At 37.9% G+C, this 13,228-nt stretch overlaps 1 protein-coding gene across 10 annotated transcripts in view; it reads left to right on the top strand.

Moving 5' to 3' along the window:
- The window catches only part of ENAH (ENAH actin regulator), a 99,494-nt gene that overhangs the window by 59,794 nt on the left and 26,472 nt on the right, over positions 1-13,228 (top strand). For all 10 annotated transcript variants that reach the window (XM_055725639.1, XM_055725640.1, XM_055725641.1 and 7 more), the window contains exon 4: positions 2,227-2,311. In XM_055725639.1, coding sequence (XP_055581614.1) covers positions 2,227-2,311 — 85 coding nt within the window. The remainder of the gene's footprint in view (positions 1-2,226; positions 2,312-13,228) is intronic.

Here is a 13,228-nt window from a genome sequence, read left to right as displayed (position 1 = left end):
AGCTGTGACAGAAGCACGTAACTTACTGGAGGAGGTTGGCCAGGTTACACCAGCATGGCTTGCTGACGGTTGCATTCTGCAGAATTGATGGAGAACGTGGCTTTCTGACAGTGCACTAGAACAAAGTTTGAGGCTGTGAGAACGGGCTTTCTGAGGGTTAGGCTGGTTGGAATAGCCAGTGCAAGTGAAGGTAGGTAGTTTCCAGTGATGCTAGCAAAAGAAAGAGTTAGGGGGACGCTAGTAGAAAGGTTGTAGGGTGGTGGTCAGCACTCAGCTACTGCAGCGTGATAATACCTTGTTGAAAAAAACCTGTTAAATACTTTTAAATTAAATGCGTGGAAGTTTGACGTTTTCAGTACAAAATAGTTCCAGTTGGTAAATGGCCATAGTATGACCATTTATTTTTATTTTTGTTCTTTTTTATCTATTTTTAGATCAATGTTTTTCATACTGAGAAACGGCAGATCTGAGGAAAGGGGGTACATTAGATGTGGCAAGTGGTAGTAGTATATAGCACTGCTGGATGGTGTCTGCTTGTAAAAGCCCATGAAAGGATGCAGCATGGTGCAGCCAGCAAATACCCTGGCTGCTTGGGAGCTGCAGTCATGCCTTAATGGGCATAAACACCTTCCACCTGTCACACAGGGGAGATGACAGAGGAGGACATAGGACTTCGGAAGTTTTAAAGTAGAAGAGTTTTCCAGATGAGCAATGTGACAGATGTTTCTACTTACTGATAATTATTATCATTGCAATTGAATCTTTTGCATTAAAAATAATACAGATCTATATGTGGGTATCTCTTGGAGATACTCCAAGCAAAAATAGTACATCCAGGACAACATTTTGTACTTGGGTACAAGGACTGAATGTTTGGTGAAAAGAATCAGTAAGGAGGATGCAACCTCTATAGCACACTTCCTGCTTTTATCTTCTAGAATTAAGTTTTCACATTACTTTTTAACTGTAGGGTGCAGTAGGTAGTATACACTTCTGTAATTTTCAGGATTCATTGTTTTTATGACCAGAGTAGAAACAATACAATGTTGTTTAGAGTAAATGAACCTTTCTGTATAGCCTTTAAACAGGGCAGTCTCCTGTCCTCGTTGTCTTAGTATGTCACACATGGTCCCTTCATACTTTTGGACGACTTTAACAAGTTCAGATGGCAAACGAATTTTACATTTTGATATTTGAGATGGGAGAGATCTCGTTACAACTCCATCACTCTTAACTAGTTTGGTGGAATCTCAGCAAGAAGTTACTGTTTTGATTTGGGACCTTTTCAGAACCTGATAATTTTTTTGTTTTTTTTTTTATTTCTGCTTGCTTATAAAGTCCATAATCTAAAAATCTATCTGTAGTCTAAATTTCCTGGTTTACTGCCCATTTTTACAGAAACAGTGCATTTGTGATCTAATCAATTCCATACTTCTTTGTCCTTCACTTCTGCTAGTTCTTTTTAAATAATGTTGTGCTGTAGATATATTTGTGAGGATATTGGAAAAGCCTCTTTGTTTTTAGAGGATGTATATACATTTATTTGAAAGGTGTATAATTTAGAATTGTCCATCAGTAAAAGTCGAAGATGAATTTGTGTGTCGTTCTCTTTTGCATTTCTTGAGCTTAGCAGAATGCAGTTTGTACATAGGTTATATGCCTCTCTCTGTTCTGTTGGACACAATACCTTCCTATCCAAAAAGGGAGGTCTTTGATTCAAGTTGACGAGCTAAACTCTGAGTAAATCACGGTGTGACCTGTAGAAACATACTTTATCTTCCTTCTCTCGATGTGGTGATAAGCTTCTGATGTTTTTTCTCCTGTTCTTCTTTCTTTTCTTTTCTTTCCCCCATTTCCAGTGTTCTATTTAGGTGAGTGTTTTAATTTTTTGAGCCTTTTTTGTTCCTCCAAAAGTACTTGTTCATTGTTTTAAGAAAAACTCAGACTTGGAGCGCTTTTCAGAGCTTTTGTCAAGTTCCATCATATATAAAGTTTATTTTGGTTTCTGTGAAACTTTTTCATCCATGTGAAATAAAACCATTCTGTAAATACATAAGGTAACATTTGTTGCAGTTTTTATTTGCTGTATGATGTTGTTGAGCTTGTTTGGCTTAAAAAGCAGAAGTAAACCATTCTTACGTGATGGCTGGTCTTTTCCCTTGATTTTGTGCTTTCTTGTATAGTAAGGGTTCAACTCAATAATTTATGATCTGTCTTCGCTTTTAGGTCCTACATTGCCTCGGCAGAATTCACAGCTCCCCTCTCAAGTACAAAATGGACCATCACAAGAAGAACTGGAAATCCAGAGGAGGTATGGTATTAAAAGCAAACAGCTGTTCAATTAAAGAATGTAGTCCTCACTAATGATGAGAAATTAAATGTCAAGCACTTACAATTACTCTGTTGCATTAGGCCAGCATTTGTGTGCCTGCAGCTTTCCTGTGTAACAACTTGGTAGCTAGATCCCTTTTCCTGATCTCCACCCCTTCAAACAATGCAATTGCTATTGGCCTGTCATGAAAGAGTTGAAGATGAGTTGGGAAGCCTTAGAAGATTTCACTGCTGTAATTTTCAGCCAGACTAATTAATTTTCCAGTGGCTGTTGTGTCTTCAGTTTTTGACACATGCTTATGAAAGCAGCAAGGAAGGGAGGAAGTTTGAACCTTTAGAAGTAGAGAATTAAATCATCATGGAGAAGGACAGTTTTTCTTCCTGAATGTGGACGCACTAGATCAAAATACTGTATTGAAAAGCTTGTCCACCTTTGTACTCTATTAGTTCTTTAGCAATGAAACCTTAATTTTCTGCCTTTAGTGTATAAATTTATGGAACGTTCAGTAGTTTAACTTTCAGCTGTAGCAATACTAATTATATCTGTGCTGCCCTCAGGGAGTAGTCCATGTTCCCCTGACCAGTGGCGTTCCTCCAAGCTAAGCTGTTCCCTTCAATGTGAAGCCACTGTACTCTGTCCCATGCCCTGTGGGATATTTTTCTGACCCATAGCATTTTTAACACGTGAGGTTTTTCAGTTTCTATTGCTACATATCGATTATGTGCCCGGGTTCTGAGGACAAACTTTCTAGTTGCTGTATTCCTGCTTTCGTTGTGTGGCGGTTTGAGTTACTGCTGTAGGCTGAGTGTCTGGGATATGGGTACGTGAAATGGCAAAGTCTTCTAGGATAGCACCATCAGACTGGGTTAAGTGAAAACAGCAAGACCTTGGGCTGTTTCAAGTATGCTGCCAGTGGTGCAATCCTGGATTATTTTACCATCAAAATACTCCCAAGGAGATTAGCTGTTCCCTTTCAGCAGGGATGCTGGGAGTGATTTAGGTCACATGCAGTACAGATGCAGGGAACAGGCTCCTTGAATAAATAGAAAGTGGTCCAGATTGATGGTGTATATGCATTTAATAGCTTTCAGTGGTAACTGAAAAAAATATTTTAATACATTGGATCTAGTTGGGACTGACATTTTCTCTATTTTGCATTTAGTTCCTTTATGCAGAGGTGAGCAGAACCAGATTGCTAATGTTGGGATAACTCATAGATCTGACAAACTAGTAATACATATTGAACAAAGATTTGGCATAAAAATTGATCGTATTTGTCCATCTCTTTTCTGCAGTGTGTTCTTAAATCTGAGCAGGGATCACTTTATTTGAAGGTTCCCTTGTTTAAAAACAAATAGCAAGAAGCTCATTACAAATCTGCCTGTTTGATGTGTTTATGTGCAAGTCTGCCGTCATGATAAAGGTCTTTTATGTCACTTCTTTTGACAGACTTTTAAAAAGCTTTTTTCTTTTGATATTTTTTCTGTTCCACAGTAGTGGCTTTTAATATGTTTATTTCCCATCTGTTCCTTTAGAAGCCTGCATTAATTGAAACTTAGAATGCTGAAATACTTTTCAGAGAAGCATTGTAGGTAGAAGTCGCTTCAGAAAAAAGTGCTGCCCTGTATTAAGTGCTCTGCAAGTCTCTTGAAATTTTTGTGTGTAGAGGGCATATTGGCATTCTTATAATTTCACTTTCTCCTTTGATCAGTCTGCTCTGCTTGTTTTCATCTAACGTAACGCCCTCTTCGAAGCCTGGTCCTGGTTTTAGTTTGTTTTTCCCCTACAAAAGGACAGCGAACTGGAATGAGTTGTTTACTCATGTTGCTAGCCAGATTGTCTGTGGAAAGACTATTTCTGTTGTGTCATTAAGCCTAAGAAGAACATGTAATTCCGTTAAAACGTTTCACAAATGCGTCTCTGGTCTCTTTACTACTGTAACTGTATGGTTATAATACAGTTCAATTAACTTCAAGCCAGAACTTCTCTTCTGTAGTAACTGTCTTTCAGTTCTCAGACTGTAATAACGATAGTCTTAATACCATAATGTAGAGAGTAAGTAAATAGTTGGGAAGAAAAGGCTTAGGAATATATTACCACTAATACATCTACAAGTGACATTTCCACTCTCACTAAAGGGTAAAGGCAGTGTGGGCAGAACTGAATGCTGTGGGGAACGGTAAGACTACAGGGAATGCAAAAGAAGGGAATAAATGTTACTGTGTAGGAAGGAACACGGGGCCTGTAACGGATCGGTGGAAAGGCAGGCTTTGCTGAGTCTGCCCATGAAATGTGTCTCCGGGGTGGGGGTTTTGTGTAAGATGTGGCTTGGTAATAGTTGTCTTTAAGTGCTGGTCTCATAGCCCTCCCCTTAGGTGTACCTGGATTCAGTAATGTTTGACAGACTGCCACTTAAAGTTCAGGAAATTTATTTTTTTAAAAAAAATTATTCTAAGCCTGAGAAAAATGTGTTTACATAAAAACCAAAGTTGAAAAAGGCACTCTATGGAGGTCATCTAGTCCAACCCTTTGCTCAAAGCAGGACTGATTTCAAAGGTAAATTATGTGGCTTGTAGCTTCAGGGCTTTCCTAGGCACAAATGGAAATGTTTCTTCTGAAGTGTTTCACCAAAGGAGTGACTGGTGAAGAATGATATGTTAAAGAGAGATCTGATGTTTTCTTTCGCTTTTATAATCAGTGTTCAAGAATCTTGGGAAGATGGGGAACTAAAGAAATAAATCAAATCATTGCCAACTAAAGTGTACTATTTTGGTTTAGAGATTTTTCTCTATTTTAGAAAGGATTTAGATGCCTTACATTTTGTGTAAAAGTGCTAAAGTAGTAATACTCCTCTTTTATTTTGCTGCAGAGCTTGTTACTTGAATATTTGCATCGTTTACTGTGCAGTGAAACAATCTGTAAAATCACTAGGACCAGATGTACAGTCTGAAACACTGAGGTTTTTAGGAGCCAAGATCACACAGGTGGTGATCAATGAAATAATTTTTTCTGGTGAATTGGTAACTTTGTTGCTGTCTCGAGAAACCTTAACACATGGTATATGCTTTCCTTCTCAGTGAGTACTTGAAGATAACTGTAATTTTCCTTAACTTGCACTCATTTTAAGTACAGTAATAACAAGCTTAGAAACACTTCAGCTTCCATTTCCAATTCTCAAAAATGAAGGGATTTTTTTGTTATATGGATTATTTTTCATTTTGTCAGAGCGGTAGTCAGGCAGTGTTTATAAATTCCACTGATTGTTTGATAATGAGCCAACTTAATTTGACATATGTATTTGTTAACTTCAGTTACTTAATGTCAAATACCATTTTTAAATATAAGATTAGTTCATGGCATGCCTGTGTGTACTACTCGTGCATGTAAATTTACCTTCTCTTCCAGCCATGACAAATATATTGCCAGAAATATGAGTCACTGAGTTGGTATCTAATATGACACTTGGGAATTTAATGAGTTAATGTTTATAAATAACTTCAAAATCAACACTGCTTTATAAATAAAGAGACCAAGAACACCAGAAACAGAGAAAGCATATAGATTGTAAAGAATAATGAAGGTATACAAACCACCTGTTGTCCTTCATGGACGTAGCGGACCAAAACTTGACAGACTTCTGTCGTAAGTACTCGAGAGTGTTAGAAGTTTGCAAAATGCAGGTGGAATATTAGGGGGGTTTGTAATTGTTAAATATTTCAAGTTTGCTTACACTTGTGGTTTATTTCGTGGATTGGGATGATACCATTAAAGAAAACTTGGTGTGTGACTGTGCTAGAAAGTAGTATTGATACGGTGTGGTTTTCATTGTATCTTTTGGAAGGCTTCTTAGTTTTAGATAGTGCAAATTCAGAGGCTGACAAGGGTAGGAGTTACGCAGTTATTTAAGCAGGAATGCTTTTTATTTCACAGAGTAAAAGTATTTTTTCTGAGATTTGGCTAATTTAATTTTTTAGCTATGGTACAATAAACCATATTCTCCCCCCCCCCCCCCATCAGTAATTATTACATACATAATTCCTGAACTGTTTTTGAAAATGTGTGGAAAAACTGACAGAAAAAAACCCTGCATCACACAATTCAGTAGCAATGTAGCTACAGTAATTTAAAGGAAGGAACGTTTGCCCGTGACTTTCTGTCCCTGGTAGCCTGGTTTCTACCGACCTCCCACAGCCTGCGACCTTTCCATAGTTAGTGGCCAGATGTAATGTTTCCAGTTTTCCTTTGCTTTTGAAATTGTGCCGTTAATCCAACAGTTTATTTTGAGGAAGCAGGGTTTCTTTGAAAGCATGTGGATTGATTATAACTAAGCAAACAGTTCTAGTCTGTATCTAGAGATACGCCTGTAAATATGGTACAGCAGTTGGCTTTTTGGTTTAGGATGTAAAAGTGCTCAGTAGAATACGGTCATATTGATTGTTTTGTGTGCTGTGTTACAAAATCTGCATGAAGGTCTCATCCCAGAGACGTGGTTTAGATGGAATCAAAGGGGTTTTTTAATGCCTAAGCTAAGGGTTTCCAGCAGATCAAAGTTAGATCAGTGTAAACTTTTGAAGTTGAGCTTGCTGAGGTAGTTTCGTGGGACAGCCTGCAGCCTCTTGGATGTTTCTAGCATCTGCATTGCATACTAGAACAGGAGACACGGGGAGCCAGAAGCAAAAAGACCCATCAGTCAGTGTTGTTTGTCTCATTCTAAAGACTTAGTGGTTTTTTTACTTGACCTCATAGTTTCTGGAAAACAAAGTTCTGGTATAATAATGACCTTTTTTTTTTTTTAAGTGCCTCTCCTTTTCTTTCCATTCAGAGTTTCTTCCCATTCACAGAAAGTTTTCCTTAGTTTTGTCAAGTCGAGCTTTCAGAGGGTTAATAACTGGCTTTATGGAGAGGTAATGGGTGCCGGCAGATGCTGGGTAACAGTGACATGTTTAGCAGGCTGGGAAGAGCACTCTTCCGTTAAGCAGCCTTGATTACATTGGCAAAATTGCCTTGAAATCTTAACCTTTCTGCAAAATTTCATTTCTGTGGGGTTTTTTTCTGTTTAATGCAACACACGAAATTTGGATTAGAAACATTTCTACAGTTTTCCAGGTTTCTGGTTATTGTGGTGCACTTTTATGAAATTAGTTCTGTCCTGACCGCACTCACTGGAATATACCATGGAGAGGGAGTTGCCAATGAAACTAGTGTTTTCTGCTACTGAAATTCTTACTTTTTTTCTAAAATTTTATGTACACCTATGACTGCCTGCAATCTGCCATCTGCCAGAAAAGTTCCAGTGTTCTGTTAGTTTACATAATATATTGAAAAGATCAAGGTGAGGAAAACTAGGCTTGATGAGATTTGATCAAAGAGCACTAATAGATCCCTTTGTTAGAACTGCTGTATCTAATAACCTTTAGGTTTATGATTGCCTCTTCATGTCTTTATCATGGTGACTGGTTACTAGTTCTTGCTTGATACCTTGTTCTTTTAGCTTTTTATTTTCAACTAATGCAGGTTGAACTTAGAAAAGCTTGTTAGACCTTAAATCCCTTTCAATCAAGGAAATGAGAGCCTGTTAGTTTGATTTTGGTAATGTGAAAAGATTTAGACTACTTTTGAAGGAAAGAGTAATTAACCAGGTAAAACATAGCACAGTAAACTGTACCTAGATTTTTTTTTTTTTTTTTGCCAAAGCAGAAAGGCTGTTTATGTGGTATTCCTGGGCTTTAGTAAAGCATTTGACAGATACCAAGAGGGAATTTCCTAGTTAGGGTGGAAGGGAAGAGATTGCTGTGGATGTGTGAAGAGCATAAGGGCAGGCGGTTCCTCCTGCGTCAGCGGGGCTGGGAACAATCAAATTTTATTTGGTGTTTTGCTGAACAAAGCAAGTCCTTGCTGCTGATGCAAGTTGAGATACATGCATACGAAGGAGAACGGGGGAGTTGAATGATGTTGCAGATTTTGATGACCAAAATGGAATGAGAAATAATAGGTAGCAGGTGTCCTGGTTTTAAGCATCTTCAGGGGAAAAGCCATCAACCTGTAGACCAAATACTGGTGTTCAGGATGTCTTAATACTAGATTATGGGGAAAAGCAAATTGACAGTGGAAGTGTTATACCATGGGAAATGGCTAGTATGACTAATTTGCTTAGTGTTTCAAAAGCGTGGTACATGTAATCAGTTAAATGCCGTTCTAATTTTGCATTAAATTAGCTGTAACGTGTTCTTTGATACAAATTTTTTAAAAAGACATTATTTGAAATAGTCTCACCTTTCACTACTGCGTAAAGAACTGGAGGGCCACCTCTGTTGAAGCTGGAAGTAATTGTCAGTGCCAGAGCATATACATAAACTCACTTCACAAACCTCTTCCCTTTTGAACTTTTGCAGATCTTCAAAGTGTCTGTTTCTTGCTCATTTTATCAAGTTGACTAGCTCTTGTCTGGGTTTCTCTGAAACGAGGTACAGTATGCTCAGGTAGAAGCTGTTGGGACCATCTAGCACTTGAAAAAAACCAAAGCTAACTTGGTGAGAGTTTTAGTAAGAGCATATAGCAAGAATTCAGTTTAGATGATGCAAAGTGAAGTTCATGCAACTGAGAGCACTTAGGAAGATATGAACAGGTTAATTATTGATCACTTCTGCTGAAGTTATGTTGTTATGAGGTTATGTGAATCAAGTGTACTTTTTATTCATTAAGATTCTCGGTCTCAATGGAGGCTGCCTGTGTTTGATGGAAATTTGCAACCTGTATTGACATTATTTAGATTGTTTTCTCTTTGTAACTGAATCAAGAACTTTGAGGGGTGGGTGGTGGTGGTGGTGTCTGTTCATTCCATGGTACATAAGTATTAATGTGTAGGCCCTTTGGTTACGTATTCAGTAGATATACTTGACCATACAAGAGAATGAGCTCTGTGGTAAAGGCTGAATTTTTGAATGATGAATAAATATTTAATATTAGAGATGGAAGAGCAAGTTTGACATTGATATTCAGTTTTTATTATTCAGATAAGCTCCTGAAAATTTGAGGTGCCATAGCACACGCACCTTTTCCTTTTCTGAACTTGTGCAGAAGATGATCAGAGAGGATTAAGGCATTAAACTCCAACTGGCAGCTGAGTTCAAAACAGCATGTTATAGCACTTTTCAGTTTTGGGGTTTTTTTTCCCCTCCCATAAACAGTTTTGACAGTGATAAAGTAGGTTGACTGTATTTAGTTAAATTGATGCCCGTGGAGTGCGTGCCATTCCTTGCAGTCACAAGGTAGCTGCTCTTCTGTAGACGACAACGTGCTTCAGATGGAGCTGAGGTCACCCTGCATCTGGTGCTGGTGCCTCTAGCTCAGCTACACATTGTGTAGCCTGTTTGCAGCCAGCTGCTCTGTTTGTTGCAGTGACTCAGTGGTGGGAGGAGGAGAGCCGTCATGTGAGATGTATTCTAGTGAGTAGTGACTGTTGGATTAGATAATGCTATCTGTGCCCACATGCTGGGGCATGGAAGAGTGGTGCAAGTGCTCAGGGCAGCCCTGAAAGCCTAGGCAGACTGAGGCACCAGGACTGGAATACTACAGGCATTTTCTCATAGCGCTACTCGTTGCAATGCAACTTTAAAAACTGGTGACTGTATTTTAATGTGTGAACTTACTTTTAATATTTATTTAATTGGTAAGCGTAAGTTTAATAGCCAGACCAACAACACAGTTTGAACAACTCCATTGGTTTGGATTGATGAATCCAGATGTAATTATAGTTGCTATTATACACTTACCTTCAGATCTTTGACACGGTAGCGTTATTCCTAGATTTCTTCTTTGTGCTGGGTTATAAAACTTAATTTTATTTTTAAAAAAAGTGATGCACAGAATGAAAGATGCAGACGTTGTTGAATACTTTCGTATCATCACATTTGGTTTCTTATACAGAATGTCATAATGGTAACTTGCAGAATAGTTAGTGCAAAATATATTACTGTAACACTTTAAGCTAGCAGCAGTCTAGCAACCTTTGTGTTGCCTTTTGGGTGTCATCCTTTTGTCTGTCTTCCACCATCCCACTACTGTTTGTTTTAGAATAGGTAACAGCATAAGCAAGAAACTATTTTTCAAAAAAAGCCAAGAACACCATGTGAGAGACAGACCTGAAAATCTCCCCTCAAGAGAATCTCTTTTGTGATTTTTAATTCCATGTTATTTTTTTAGTGGCTCAAGTGATGTTTTTTGGTTCCTCTTTCAATATACTCATTAGTGATTTTTTTTCTCCTTCCTTTGTGATGGTGTATCTTTGAGCAGACAAAACAAGGTTAATATTCCTATTGATCTTTGAGTGATTTGATGCCCTGCTTTGACACTTAAGTTTTTCAGCCAAGAAAGAACGGAATATGACATTGGTGTGTTCATAAATGATGACTAACAGCTGTCAGATACTATGTATTATCTGCCTGCAGCTGATCAATGCAGTAATTACTTCAGTCAGGTCTGTTCCTCAAGGTACTTTTTCTGCAGGCTTTGTCTTGCATCTTTGTCTTCTACAGTGAGTTTTAAAGTTAAATACTTCAAACGAGTTTCTGTTCGTCTTGGAATGTCTATCAGCTCAGTGCCTGTTGAATTTGGATATGACACATAGATGCTTTGGTCTGTACTGATCATGGAAATACCTCCATCTTTAATGTATCTGGCTTCATGACAAGAAGCCTTTTGGGTTTGTGGCTGAATTCTGTTATTCAGTTGATATATGGTCGTCTTGGTGCGGTTTCCTATCATCTTTTCAGGAAAAAAATTAATGGCTTGATCTCACATCCAAGAGAAAAGCAAGTCAGTGTTAGAATTCTGAAGATTTATGTGAATGTACTGAGAATCTTCACTTGGGGAAACAAGGTGACCTGCCAGAGCAGACAGCTATTTGCTTTTGCAGACCGTTTCAGCAATGAATTTGTTAACTTTCAGGGTTTTTTTCTCTTGGTGCCCTTGTCACAGCACTCTGTTTTTTGACACTGAGAGCTGCTTCATGCTGAGGCATACTTTCTCTGGTGGAATGACAGTCTTTCTACAGAGACACTTGCAGTAACTCTTCTGCAGACGACCAAGGTACAGGCTTAAATGTGAATAAGTGCTCCAGAAAAGGACAGGTTATCTCTGGCTGCTATGCCTGCTCTGACAGAATATTGTTTTACCAGTAAACATTGAAGTTTCTTGACCTAGTTGAGATCTTTGTTTTCCCTTCAGCCCATGTAGTAATGGCCATATTTTAAGAGAATTTTTTGAGGTTTCAGTTCTTCAGATTAACTGTGTCTTTAGCAACCAGAGGATCTCTGTCAGTCATTCACCTCCAAGAGCAGAAGCTAAAACAACCGCCTATTTCTTCCCATTTGCCTCCCACCTCCAAAACAACAGATCTAAAGGGAATGGATAGTATTAATTTGGGATGGCTTCCTTGTTGCCTGGCTGGCCAACAACACTAGTTGTTGAACGTAGTGGTGTAACTTGCTAGAGGCATAATAGAAAATGATCTCTCTCTACCTGTGGTATTGGCTCATTTCATGTAACATCAAGAGCTGAGACAGTAGCACTCTTGAATTGTTACACCCTTTTATGATCTGATTCAGAACAAACTAGGAAGGCTTTGTGTGTACCTGGGAAAATTAACTGCAAATCTGGTTTCTTGTCGTCATGTATGAGAAATTCTAAACATTTCACTCACAGAGCGTGGTTTGGTGGTTTTTTTTTTTCAGCAGGGATGCAACAGTGTGTACTTAACTCTGCTCATATTTTTTTTTCTTCTTGTGTTATTTCCAAGAATGTGGTCATGCTCCTGATTCTTGGCTGCTCAAAAAACTGCAGGATTAATGCTGATAGTTAAGTCACAAGTTAGTATTACAAATATGATTCTTTCTTCATCCTCTGACAATACCTCCTCATACCTTCTTAACTGCACAAAAGTGTAAGGGCAGGAGGGGAAATAATTTTAAAAGCTGCAGTATTAAATTGCAATATTTTTGTTGCAGTATTGAACCCACACACACACCCAAAACACTCGAAAGAAATTTCCTAAAATACTTTTAGCATGAAACAAATTAAAATCCAGAAGGTTTCACTAATAGGATATGTGATAAAGCTAGCGGCTATTCTGAAGTTGACTCTTTGAGTCTAAACCCATGTCTTACTGCCTTGAGTATGACTGACGTGCTGTACAGTTTTATAGCAGTCTCAGCTGTTCAATGTAAATTAACTCTTAAATTCTAGTAATCCATACTTTTAAAATAATTAGACTCACTTTGCTTTAACATAATGAGCATTTCACTATAAGCCAGCTTTCTGGGGCATTTTCAGTATGTCTAGCTCTTTCAAAAGTTGACTCTTATGTACTGGGCTTTCTAAGGCAGAAAGATTTTCATGTATTGCTTTCACAATGGTCTTGAACATCCCATGCTTTAGAACATGCTTTAATTGATGTGTAATGACTCTTCTTAATCTACTAATGCTTTTGCATAATATAATTTTGATCTCTAACAAAATTTTAAAATAAAATCACATTATCTAATGCTAACTAAACAAAACCAGAGGGATTTATTGCAAACAAATTTATCCTTTTTTTGATAAACACATTAAGTTCTCAATCTTTTTTAAGCTACAGCTCTAACACTTGTTAAGCTGTAGTTCTTTCTTAGTTTACAAAATTCATCCTTGCTCATTAAGTTGTGTTAAAGCAACTCGATTGTGTTATGGGCATACTGATCTTTTGACCTGTGTCACTTTTGGCTTTCTATTGGAAAGGATTGTTAAAATGACTGTAAAAATGTAGTGGGTTGTGGTTGTGTGGGTTTTGTTTGGGTTTGTTTGCTTTTCCTTGTTGACAAAGGGATGCTTCAGCAATATATAATGAGAATAAGCTTAAAA

Source organism: Falco cherrug, chromosome 13 (genome assembly GCF_023634085.1).
Source record: "Falco cherrug isolate bFalChe1 chromosome 13, bFalChe1.pri, whole genome shotgun sequence".
Classification (NCBI taxonomy): domain Eukaryota; kingdom Metazoa; phylum Chordata; class Aves; order Falconiformes; family Falconidae; genus Falco; species Falco cherrug.
Note: the sequence above shows the minus strand (reverse complement) of the source record. Positions and strands in the feature narration are given on the sequence as shown.